Source organism: Apaloderma vittatum, unplaced genomic scaffold (assembly GCF_000703405.1).
Source record: "Apaloderma vittatum isolate BGI_N311 unplaced genomic scaffold, ASM70340v1 scaffold10215, whole genome shotgun sequence".
Lineage (NCBI taxonomy): Eukaryota > Metazoa > Chordata > Aves > Trogoniformes > Trogonidae > Apaloderma > Apaloderma vittatum.
Window position 1 is genome coordinate 101,943 of NW_009718793.1, and position 13,563 is coordinate 115,505.

General features: G+C 39.4%; 1 protein-coding gene across 2 annotated transcripts in view; it reads left to right on the top strand.

Moving 5' to 3' along the window:
* The window catches only part of TRIM2 (tripartite motif containing 2), a 42,122-nt gene that overhangs the window by 19,434 nt on the left and 9,125 nt on the right, over positions 1-13,563 (top strand). For both annotated transcript variants that reach the window (XM_009870382.1, XM_009870383.1), the window contains exons 7-8: positions 8,533-8,636; positions 9,900-10,067. In XM_009870382.1, the coding sequence (XP_009868684.1) occupies positions 8,533-8,636; positions 9,900-10,067 (272 nt within the window). The remainder of the gene's footprint in view (positions 1-8,532; positions 8,637-9,899; positions 10,068-13,563) is intronic.

Here is a 13,563-nt window from a genome sequence, read left to right on the forward strand (position 1 = left end):
AGCAAATATTTCATTGGAATTTGGTTTGAGAAATGTATATATTTGATCCGGGATAGAACATTTTGTCACCTCTTCTGTACTCTACTGGGCATCATAAAAATGAAAATATAATGAGATTGATGCTTCAGATTAGATTGATTCTTTAAAAAGTTGCATGACAATAAGGGAAGTAGGACTCCTCTAAAACCATTGCCCTAAAGATCAATCTATTTCATTAACCTGTAATTATACATGCTAAATCTTGTACTCATATGTAGTTATTTCATTATGTCAAATGGACAAAATTATGATTTCCTTTATTTGCTTTTTTTCTCCCCCAGTATCTAAATATGTTTGTTCTTTTTATATAATGTTATCTAAATCTGTGGACTTGTAATGCTTCGTAAAAATATAACAACTTGATGTTGTTTACTGTGATTTTTGTCAGGTCTTTTGATGTATTCGTTTTTAAGCTATATCATAATTCATCCTTTTAAAAGGCTGTACCATGGGGTATTGTATTTATATGTCTGCTTATATGGTTAGAAAATACTTTTGACTTTGTACAGCTAGAGAAAAAATCAAGTTAATTACCAATATGTACAAATCAGGATTTCAGCAGTATGTGTTACCAGGTTTGACAACCAGTTGGCAAGGTGGCTTTCCTATTTCCAGCAGAGAATGGATTGTGGTTAATCCTGGAGGGGTTTGTAGTAATTCTGTTGAAAATTCATCTGGACACCATTTGTCAGATGGTTAACCCTGTCCATCTGATTTCTCATCTGTCAGTATTTCTAATAGATTCCCTGCTTTGATAGAGAGTATGTACAATAACATAATGGTTTTATCTTGGGAAATGTACTCAGCATGTGTGCTTTGCTTGCTGAACAGGGCAGTACAATCTAAGCTTTGGATGATGCCACCCAGAAAATGACCAGCTTTTCCCAGGTGGCCAGTGCACTTCCTAGTAAGATAAATGACTCCATAAATATAACAACGCAAAACGTTTTTACAGAGGCAATGATATCCAGGTTTAATGTCGCTAAGGCTAAATTTTACAGCAGCTGCTTACTCAAAACTTAGAAATATGATGTGGAACAACTCATACGGAAGTCAAGCCAGCCCTGCTCAGCAGTAACCATGCTTTATTGCCCAAAGCTGCTAAGCGACCTCTGTTAAATTAGTATCCAGACTTAGCCCTTCCTCTTGCACGAGGGTGTTGTTGCAAAAGCTATTGCTGCAGTCACCGCTGGCAGAGAGAAGCTCTTGCACAGGGACAGAGTGATCAGCCTCAGGCTCCTGCTGCAATGGAAAGGGACCTGCGGCTCTTCCCACCAGCTGGTACTGGTAAGAGCGGCAGAGGGTATGCCCTGTTAAAGAAAATACTTAAGAATAATGACTGATCCCTGTCTTGAAAGAAACATCTCTCTAAGCTCTTCTGGAATGGTTATGACATGTTGTATTCTAGATAGAGAAGGGGCTGTGGAGACAGATTCAGGTAGAAAGAGCAGGGCAGGAAAGCCTCTACAGGTCCACTCTGCCTGTGAGTCCTCCGTTACTCTGTTGCCCATTGTGGCTGATGCCTTCACTGAATGCCAACACCTCTTGTTCACATATATCAAGCATTAATGGTGTGGTAATTAATAAATTGATGTGGTAATCATAGGTCTAAATACTCAGAAAAACCAGTCCAGAAATTAGTAAAAAAATGTTAATATGCTTATTGCAAAACTACTGGTATGGATTGATTTCAGCTTATGCATCCCTTGCTTCTAGTGAGCGGGTTTGGGTTTTTTAAGCTATTCTCTCCAACACACCATAAATTCTAGAGGTCTTAAAAGTTTTTCAAATAGTGTAGTGCCCTTTTTTTCTGTTGCGATGCAATTATGATAGTGTGCTTTTTTATGAAGTTCTACCTCTTCCCTTCTTCGCTGCTCTACCCTCCCCAAAAAAGAAGATAATAATTAGAACAAGGAGCTGTGTGTGACTCAGAGCTTTTGCTTGACTAAAACTCTCAGCAGTGTCCACATTTGGGATATATGGATTGCTATTTTATCGAAAACTTGAGCTGAGAATATTACTTCATCCTATTATATGTTCAGTTCTCAGCCACTCATTTCACAGAATGACCCTCCATAGAGATGTCCTTCTGGGCTTTGTAGGCTGATGTACGCATTGTCTGAAAGGTCTCTTTTTTACACTCTTCCAAGATATGCAAAATTAATGAAGAACGGGTAAAACTTCTGACGTTTTCACAGAGACTGCCTTCATGGATTTAAGAGTTCATTTAGTTCCAATTTCAACTCACTTTGAAAAGTTAAGGTTTGATTCATCTGGTGATACAGTAATTAAAAATAAAGTTTATCACTGTTGTCCAAAGCAACTATGTATCTCTATTTTGAACCCATTATTGAATTCCTCTGTCAGCCCCAGCCAAATTTGGATTTCTACGTTAAACCAGACAAGATATATCTTAAATTTGTGCTGCCAGAAGCTCATACAGCTGTGTTGGAGAGCTATACTCTAATATTCCTATGGGCATCCAAGTATATGGAGCATGCTATTATATATATATGCTGATATATGGGCTTTTATGCACAAGTGAATTGATCCGCTCCTATCACGAGATTGTTCTTGTGCAAATATTGAGAGGCAGCATAAATACAACATTAGTTCAGTTAAGTGCTTTCGGTCATGGGGAATTGTGTATTGTATCTTTTGCCAATTCTGTGTTATTCGTGTGTTTTAAAATGGCATCTGGTTCTATTCAGACATTTTAAAGTCGAACTATTGGCTGCACATTCATACATTCATGTAATTCATTATTGAAAAGAACAGACTATTTCTTGCTTCCTCCTCTTCTCTGAATAATTTATTTCCTTTTTTTTATTTTTTAAAAATATGATCTCTAAGAGTGTGTCCACGCAGTATCTGTGTAGCATTTGTTTAGTTTATAGAAATGAAAACAAGAATGCATTTATGATACCCAGAAAGTAATTGTTGCATGATGGGTTTAGCTGCCTCTACAAACAGTAGGAAGCACTAAGGTGAGAGGGAATGCTCTTTTCCGTTCCCCTGTTTTTGTACCTTAGAGCCATGCTGCGCAGAGGTGAGTGGAGGTGGTGGATGTTCACAGTGTCAGCCACTTCCACCTTCCGTGGTAAATCTCTTCCACTTCTTCCAAAGGAGAATTAAGAGCCACGGGTGGCATCAGTTAGCTACTCAGTCCAGAACCCTATCTTGTGCTCTAGCTCTGCCATGCTGTGCCATATGCCTGGGTATTTTTTTTTTCCTCTTCTGGCACTTCACATGAGTGAATTCTTTGACATCGTTTAGCAGTGCTATTTCCCACTTCAACTGTTTTTTCTCTTCATATATTTATACTTGGGATTGGCATCAGATACAGCCAGATGGAGAGTTGGCTCTCTGCTAGAAAGTTCAATTTTCCTTTTCCTCAGACTGTGTTTAGTTGTCTTTTCAGTCATGTAACTGAGCATCTAAATTTAGCTGGTACATTTAATGTGTGTAATTCACTCTGACTTTAAAGAAAAAAAAAGTGCCTTTAACAGCACATTCTGTCAGCATCCTTACTAGGTGTGGATGGCATCGTCTGGTCTGTTATCAATGCTGAAAGCAAATAGGAGTCTTACTGTGAATTTACTCTATATAAAACCTCATGAGCTGCTTTAGTGCAGTTTAGAAACAGGCTTATGGGGAGCCGAGGGAGGCTTGATCAGGTGTTTCTTCTTTAATTTTCCCTGAAGACCTCTGCCTGAAACGCCGTATTGGATTGTCCTGTTTGAGAGGAAGAGGTCTGCCTATAGATACATACTTTTTGATTTTTTACAGAAATACAAGTGGGTTATACAGGTACACACCTTCAAAAACGTGTTTTTCCAACTGCAATTAGCCTCCTTGTATGGATGGTATAGAAAACCTTCTCCCTGTGGCAACCAGCATTTGCCTCCTCCCATTCCCCTGTACCTTCTCTATCTTTCCAGCATGGTCCTGCCTGGGCCAAATTACAGCCTGGCTATGGGCATTGGAGAAGTAACATATGACATGCAGAAGCCCTCCTGACACACTTGTTGTTCTTCATTCTCAACATTCAACATCAGTTGTGCTTCATTCTCTTATTTCAGAACTCTGCAGCAAACCCATTAATAAGTAGTATGCAATAGCAGGATGTTTCCTGTATGGAATTTATATTTCTGTAGAAAACAGAAACACCTAGTAATGGGGGAAATAGAATTTCATTTTCCAGCTTATTAGCTCAAATCCCTCAGAGACTTGTCATGAAATCTTTATGGTTTTGTGATGGCCACTGTGAAATCTGGCCAGGCCTACATTGCACAGTTTTGCAGTCATAGCTGTATTAGACAGCAGGTGAAGAACTCTGACCACATTGCTGGCAAAATCCCCAGTGTGGGTCTGATGTCCTGATGACAGAGACCTGGTCTTGGTTCAACTCTGGTCCTTCAGGATTTTGCTGCTGTACCAGTGAAGAGCTGCTTCTGAGGTGCACCTACCCCTAGGAGCTGTACATTCCTAGCGGTGGGGGCTCGGGCTCTGCTGCCCAAGCGAGGCTTCGAGGTGGTATTGGCCAAGCTTTTAGGGACAGATGCTGTGTAAAGCAAATTAATGCAAATCAGCCCAAACTTCACTACCAACAGCATGTGGGAGTATCTGCCAGAGTTCCTACTGAATTATTCATTCCTCTTCAAAGGTTACAAACATTGTGTGCCTTCATCCAACAGACTGATTGATTTTAAAACTTAGATTTGCATGGGAACTTGGTTTAGAAACACTGACATTTATTTTACAACAAGCACATTAGCTTGTTAACAATCCGATTCGGTGCAGTTTTACTACAGAGCCTTTTTTTTTTCAGCCGTATCTATCAGGAGAGAGGGCATCACATCCTCATAACATGTAAGGTTTGATTAAATATCTTCTGACGCTCTGAGGAAAAAAGAAACAAAGCTAGGGAACAAGAAAACAGCTCCCTGATGCCTGTTTGTGCAGTATGCATGTAAACCCTTCAATGCTGTTTAGTCTTATCCATTTTTTTTACTACCATGTACAGAGCAATCCAAAAAGAAGACTTTGAAATGTAGGCAGGAAAGAAATGGTACTTACACAACAGGTTATGGCTACTTGCAGCCTCTAAAGTCTCCTCGTTAATCTGTAATCTTTCTGCAGGCTCTTTAATCTTTCTGTCTCTCTGAATCCATTCCCTTCCTGCTGGGGGCAGTGACATGATTTTTCTTTGTGTTTTAGAAAGCTGGTAAATCTAGGTTAGCAAGCTGGAAGGTTATTTTTCATATTAATAAAATTTAAAAAGCAAAAAGCACTCCTTGTATTAGTATGAGCATCAAAAATATACATTGTACAACAGGTTTGTCCAGCTGCCCAGCACCTACAGAGTTTTTTATTTCTCCTATGGTGTTAATGGACTTTTAGATTTTTCCCCCGCCTCTTTTCTGGTGAAATTCAATCAGGTCTCTATTGTGCAAGAAGACTGAAATTATGAAGCATTTTGTGTGTGCTACATTGTCTTGAGTTGAAAACAGATACTCTTTTGTCGAAAGCATATCTTCAAAGCTAAACTAATTGGTTTGTGCAGGCTACGCTCAGTAATACCAGAAGGAATTAGGTAGGGCTAAGGCAAATCTGATTGGCTTTTTATCTGTATACAAAGATAATATAAAAGGACCTATTCCATAGGCCACAGATCTGCTTCCTAATAATTCTGTTCAGCCTTTCCCTTTTGAAAACTCCCTTTCCTCTCCCAATCCCCAGGAGCTTGCCACAGAAGTTGCAGTAAAATATCTGTCTTTTCTTCCCTTGTGTGCTGCAGTAGCTCCGAACAGGAGATGAGGTAAGGCTGGGCAGACAGGCACGAAAGACGGAGGCTTTCATCTCTAAACCGGGCTGCTTGGGAAATGCTGGAACGAGGATCCCACAACCATCCTCTGGCTCCAGCCGTGTGCATTTGAAATGCTGGTGCCTCCCTAGGCCAAGGAACAATGCGTGGCTGCCCGGCACTGAGAGAGGACAAAGCATGGGGTGCCTCGATACAGAGGCACCTCTTCGGGAGGTACCTTGCAGTAAAAGATTTGCTGAAAACTCTCTCAGGCAGGTCTGTTTATAAGGCAGGAGTCTCTACTTTGGTGTTACAGAGCCTGCCTTTCCAGAGGCTGACACACTTAAAGCTTTCATCATCCGAACTGCTGCCAGTGCTTGGATCCAGGTCTTTGCTGGCAAATGAGAAAGTTCAAAGTCATCTGTTTTCCTCCTGAGCATAACTTAGGAGATAAGCTGTGTTTCGCTAACCTCAACTTGCTTCTTCAGAGAAATTTGTGCTGCTGCAAAGGGGACTGTATAAAGGCCTGTGTGGACATTACGACCTATGCTATGGGTTTAATAGCTGCAAAGTGTGATGTACAAAGATGTTGCATGGAGCTGAATTTCATCTGCATACTTTTTCATCTCACTTTTTTTCTTAAACTTACTGTGAAATGTGACTATGGCATTCCATCCTATTTCTCCTTTGATGTATATTTACAAGGTCCCACGGAAGAACGCTCTAACTCTTAATATAGGCCTCTCTTATCTTTAAAAATTAAATTCCTCGACTTTCCAGAACATTTTTCTATGGGTAAAGAGCATACATTCCATAAAGTTTGTGCTAGTTGGTTCCAGATGCTCTAGCTTATGTATCCTCTTTTCTAACAAATGTTTTCCCTTTACTCTCAGTAATAAAAGGAATGTTTCTCCCTTTTCATCCATTCTCTTTGGCTAAAAGGCAAAAAGGAAATATCATTAGCATATGGTGGAAAAAAATTACTGCATGCATCCCCCAGGCACTGCTCATTAAAAGAATACACAGAAATGGCTCAAGTGTGAGTAATGTAATTGGTGTGTAACTCACTGTTCTCTGAATATGTACTTTCTCCTTGCAGTATAAAAATTGAGAAGCATTTGCTCCATTTAGAGGATGGATTTCAAGAAAACAAGCCTTGAAACAAAGGCTCACAGCACCAAGTGCGGAGGAATTAAATGTTACTTGTTAGCTAGTGAGAGGAAACGTGCATCCCACAGCTATCACCACAGCAGAAGGAGGGGTTGTTAAGAAAATGCACATCGCTAATGAAAGTTAAATACAAATCAGAGCTAATATGTATGTCTTATATTGGGCATCGCAGTCAGAACAGTTTTAATCACAGAGCTCCAGGATATCTTGGACTGACTAAACCAAAATGCAAATGTTTCAGTTAAGACCATATATTGAAACCTGTTAATGTCTGTTATGTGGCCAATGAATGCTTGTAAAAATACTTCACCAGGAAAAATAGCTCTGCATCCAAGTCTTGGAAAGAACAGCTTATAGAGTCACCTTGTTTCAAAACTCATTCATTCATTATGAATACCTTTGGGGTCCAAGATCAGAATTGCAGTCTTGTCTAAAGACCCCTGAGGCTCCTTTACAAAACTAAGCCAGAATTTGGAAACCATTCCTGTGTTCCTGGTATAATTTCGGCCAGCCACTTTAGGACTGACCTTTTAAAGACATCATTCCCGTTTGGTCCCCATGTGTTGCCTGATCTAGTGGAGAGGTGGCATCCCTAGCTGCAGGGAGGCTGGATTAAAATGATCTCTAGGGTCCCTTCCAGCTTAGGCCATTCTATGATGATGATTTTACTATGCGATTCTCTTTGGAACATCTCAGAACAAAGTTCTAAGTAATGAGGCAACTAAACTTAACGAACTTTTGTGAAAATTTGACATTTTACAGCTTCTTATTCCCTTAAGCCACTGGGGTAAAGACCTACAGTTCCAAGTAAATCAATTTTATCAGAAAATTCAAAGGTCCTTGCAGAAGCACTGAGTCTCCAGGTGTTGGTCTTCATTCATCCATATGTCCCAGTCATTCAAAACCAGCTCTTCATCTGAATTTCCCTTCTAAGGGACTTTTTAAAGGCTTTGACTGAAAAGTCTGTATGAATGAATAGGAGACTTCCCTGTCTTGAAATGGCTCAATCCAAAGTGATTACCAATATGTTTTATCGCAACTTTGTGGCTTCACTTAGGAGATGTAGCTAATTGTAGTAAAACTTTGTCATCTGTCCAGGTTCTAATCTTAGCTTCTGTCTGCATGTTCCCGCAGTAGTGCCCCTTTCATTGCCTTCCCAGCTGAATAAAAATCGACAATTTAAAAACAAAAGTCCATCATTTATGAAAAAAACTTTTACTAGTTCTCTCATGCAAGAGGCAAATTGTGAACACGTTGATTTGTGAAGGCCGAAGAGGTAATCACATCGGTGGGGGCTTAGATGGCATACATGTCAAAGAGTAAGAAAATCCCTTCCTGTAATTAAGAATTGTGGATCTGTTACTGAGATGGTTCTTTGAAGTTGTAGTGGTGATAAGAACTCTTCAAATTAGAAATCTACAGTTCAAGAATGTAATAAATGCATGTGTTGGCATTTAGGTCCTAACTGATTAGTCCTGTCTAACCTGATTTCTTATATGCTTTGTGTTCAATTTTAGGCACCAAAGGAAGAAACAAAGGGGAATTTACAAATCTTCAAGGTGTAGCTGCATCTACAAATGGAAAAGTATTAATAGCAGACAGTAACAACCAGTGTGTGCAGGTATAAAAATATGCCACTTCCAGTAGTTTTATTTTTCTTCTCATCCCCACACCTCTGCCTTCTTCTGTACTCCAGGAAAGACACATCTTGGACAACTCGAGCAGATACAGAACATACAGAGGAAACTCAACTCGATTATCATTCATCATCGTTTTATCTTCTTGACCTGCAGCTATCTTTTTCAGATTTGCACTAAATCTAGGATGTATATCAGAGTTTATTTCCATTCCTCATGATGTTTGGCAAGGAGTGAAGAAAACAAGCGGTGCAATAATCTGGAAAAATGCCTTTTTGTAAATATCATTTTACATTGTAAATTCATCACGCTGTGTTTCCAAATATAAATCTAGGGCAAGGTGCCACAAGTATCATTTCTTGAGCAAGTACAAATACAAGAAAAACCCATATAGATGTCACTTTCAAATAGCTTTTAGTCTATTTGATTGACTTTTCTGTCTGGTATCAGGATCAAATCTTTTCTGCAGTAGCACCTGACACCCACGATTTCTTGGCTTTTGCAACCTGTGTGAAAATCAAGCTGTATTTTTTCTTTTGCTTACCATTAACAATTTGTCATCACCCTTCAGGCTGCCCATGTGGTGGCAATGAATGAGAGAGCAGTGTGTGGCTTGTTCTTCAGTATGTGAGAACTAGCGAGCCACATGCAGTAAGATCTCATTTCCAAGCCCTTTCAAAGAGAAAAATACTCATTAGCACCCTCACACCATGTAATTTGCAGCCACTTCAGGGGAACTTCAGTGTCTAATTATCTGGCTTGGGGACACAACCAGTGGACTGAATTTTGTGTGGCTAAAGCAACTCTTGGGAAATGATCTAGTACTTATGCCTAAGTTAAATAATTACATTTTTGATTTCTCTTTTAGCTTCTATTCCTATTTTTTCTACAGACCTAGTGTTTGACTGTGGCTGAGTCAGTCAGTGCCTCAGTTTCCTAATTTCTAATATGGGAATGAAACCACTTCCCCTCAGCTGAGAGGGAAGCGTAATTCACCAGTGTTTGTAAAGTTCTTTGACACAGTGCAGTGTAAGTGCAAAGAGCTTATTTTGAAATTAGGTCCAGGTGGAAGCCTCCTCTTAAATTTGGCACATCACTTTTAAATATAGAACATGTAAAAGTGCTTCATGTTCCTAACTCTCTTCCTGCCTATAGTGTTCATTAGTGACTTGCTAAAATCTAAGCTCCAAGAAATAGATGATGTTATCGTGTAGACTTAATTTTAAAACTAATGTTTTCTGTTACAGATATTTTCCAATGATGGTCAGTTCAAAAGCCGTTTTGGCATACGAGGAAGGTCTCCCGGCCAGTTGCAGCGGCCAACAGGAGTGGCTGTGCATCCCAGTGGTGACATCATTATTGCAGATTATGATAACAAATGGGTTAGCATATTCTCATCAGATGGAAAATTTAAGGTATGGGTTACCATGTGAACTCTCCTGAGCTTTCTCCATCTTACAAAGGAATGCAAAGTAATGGTGGGGTCTTTTGTCAAGAAACTGCATAGTTTGGTTGTAACTTAGGCCAGATTCCGTTGTTGTGATGTGGAAACTCATGACACAGCCACATTATATAATTAATAGAAAGAAGTCACAGCCATGAGGCTAATGTTATATCAGATAGAGACTAGGTGCTTGGATGCCATTCGATAACTTGTGGTCAAGGATAGCTAATGTAATCAAGTCTAGCTGGACTAGCTCAACAACCTCCATAAAATTAGTGTTCTGATTTTACAGAAAAGTGTGTGCATGTATGTACATATACACAGACAGACATAAAAACTTATGAGGAGGACATGAGGCTCTTCAGTGACATATGGAGGAGAAAAATAAGGCACCAGAATTATGATGGCTTCTTCTATTTACTCCGTATTTATTAGCAAATCAAGTGTATAATTAATGGAGGATCCTGTTGGTAATAAATGCAAGGAAGGGCACACTAGGATGTTGTTCCAGTGCTTGTTTTAGGTGGGGTGATGTGCACTGGAAAAACTGAAAGGTGGTAATAGTATCTTAGGTTTCAGAAATCAGAAGTTCTGAGAAAAGGACACCTCATATTTTCATAGCAACTCTGATCCCTTTAATAAGAGTAAAATGAGAAGGCAACCACTACACTACACTGATGCTTGGCAACCTGCAATATTTCTTTTACCTGGGTTCAGATGCAATTCCAGAGAAAATTAAGGATTGCCTCCATCTGGTGCTGTTCTCTGAATGCACGTTACTGAGCCTGGCGATGCATGCTAGAAATAGGCACCTGTAGCAGAGGTTAGCAGTTCACACTCTTCAGTGAGATAAAGGACTTGTGAGGAAATTTCTACCATAGTTACTTAGTTCTGGAGTCCTGCTTTGGAGAGAAATTGTGTGTTTGGCTAATTATCTGGCAGCTTAACAGCCAAAAAGTTCAGGTCCTAAAGTTCAGGTCCTGAGCTGCTCATGGGTGTACCAAGAAATGGCCTTCCTCTGAGTAGTATTTGCAAAGTGATGAATGATCTAGCAAATAGGCAGTTGTGCTTGCATAGCGCTCAATGAGCTCCATCTGGGAAACAGGCACGTACACTTTTAAAAGTATCCAGACCCTGTGTATACTGGAAGCTAAAATAACACAATACGAATATGCAATGCAAGTGTTAAAAAAAAAATTACTTGCATTTGCACACAGCATGTGATTTTCCTTGTTAAGGAGTTTTCAAAATGTAGAGCTACACAGAAAAACCTTGGTTTTAGATGAAGTCCTTGAATGAAATGAAGACACAAGAACAAAACCAAAGAAAGATGCAATTTAATTAAGAATCTAAATATTCTGAGTAAACTAAGTGTGTCTTAAATAATTATTAACATCCTTAATGTGAACTGGCTTGGTCTGGACACAGAGCATGAAGGGCTTGTTTTCTTTCCTCCTCAAGACATGCTGTAAATCCAGCGTTTCAGATGGTGCCAGCTCTAGAGGAAAAGGCTCTGGAGGAGCCAGGGCCATATGAGCTGTACACTATCAGCAGGGAGACAGGTATTGAAAGAAATGAATTACTGAGGTAGTTCTGATGTGGTGCCTTGGTTTGGTTTTAGTCAATGTTTTTGTTGGGTTGCAAGAGCTGTGTAAAGTTGACAATGCTTGTGTGGTTAATACAAGTTAATGCATTGGACTTCATAGTTCTTGGAACTAGACAGCTTAAATGAGAGATGAAACATCAGTGATATAAAATACTATTTTTAGATTGAATGCAACAGGTTATATATATGAGAAAAAAATATACAAATGTTTGTGGGAGCATTTTGTGTATGGAGGGCAGGCATAATCATATAGTTGAAACACAGTGTGTGTATAATATCTAGCCTGTGGGAATCTAGGCAAAGCCTGATAATTTCTTTTGTGTTGGCAACAGTAATTCTTACAGGGGTTTTGTCAGATTAAATTGGACGATGCTTGGTAAGATACACAGAGAGATAGACAAAGGCATAATGATGTTTCCCTTCAAAGGACTGTGCCTGTAAGTCATTGTATATGATCTCTGATGCAGGTGGTCAGCATTATCCGGGGTTGTTCAATCTAACTGTTTTTGTTATTGTCCCCTTTTTTCTGCATATACTTACAGTTACTTTCCCTTACCAGCATTTTAATAGTCATGTGAGCCAGAAGTCAAATCTCCCCTGGAGCCAGGCCCAGGCAGCTCTCTCAGTCTGACTCACCCCAGCAACCTCCAGTGCCAGGCAGAAAAGTGTCACCTTCCCCAGTGATTGGTATCAACAGAGACAGAGCTCCAATTTCTCAAGGCTGTAAAACTTGTGTAATGCAGAAGTGGACAAACCCTATTCTAAAGTTACACCAAAACATGGATCTCTTTAAATGAAAGGGTGTATTATCCTGTGAATGGTAAAGTCTCAGACAGTCTTAGGAACTGGGGCTTCTCTTTCTGGCTGTGCCACAGGTCTCACAGGTGATCTTCCATTTTGCTTTGCAGAGCTTTATTTTCGTCATCTATAAAAGGCAGCTAACAATGCTGGCTTCCTACTCTAAAATTGCTTAAGAAAGCTGTTACAGAAGACATATTGCTAGGCTAAGGAGAGAACACACAGTGAAGCAGCAATACCAGCTTTCTGTGCCGGTGGTGGTGTTCCAACTTAGTGAAGGACCTGGAGAACAGTCAAGAGAATAATTCTTGATCCTCTGAGGAGAGAATTACATTCTTTCTAGTCTTGAAGGATTGTATCGAAGACAGCTTGTTATCAACCAAATGAGGCTGCAAGTAAAGTTAAGATCCAGTCTGGATGAGTGGGAAAAGATGAAACATTTTATCTGTCACTTCTTATTTTTTCTTGTCTAATTAGAAGAATTAAGGAGGGAGCTGCTTGAAGCCAGTTGCATTTTAAGATAGGAATAGTTCTATGGAGTATGGTTAAGAGGTCACTGTCAAATTAAGACAGTTATATCAATGATAAATCCATTCATTGTGTGACATTGCAACGTGTGACAAAGCTGTATCTCTGTATTATGGAAGTTCTCTAACAGGAGAATATGGTAGTTGAAAGGCTGTAAACTAATTCATGACAACCGTGAACCTTTCAAATGGCAACAAGATTGACAAAGTTAAACTTAAAAGCCCTAACACGCTTATTTCCACAGTGGAAAAGTCTTTACAATTTTTTATGTAGACTAGCTGATTTTTTTTACCTCTAGGAATATCCCACAGTAGAATATTTTCCACACAGGTAGGGAGACTTCATAAACATATATTCGAAAACCAGTCTAAATTCATAAAAGTCTATAAAATAAGGGACATAATGTCCTTGGCTTAATTCAGTTAAACTCATTATTTATATTAAGAGTTCAGATGATTCATTATACTTTATTCATTTCTAATGGCAGAAAACTCTGAAAGTACTTCCATTCATACACTTAACAGGAGTGACTGGG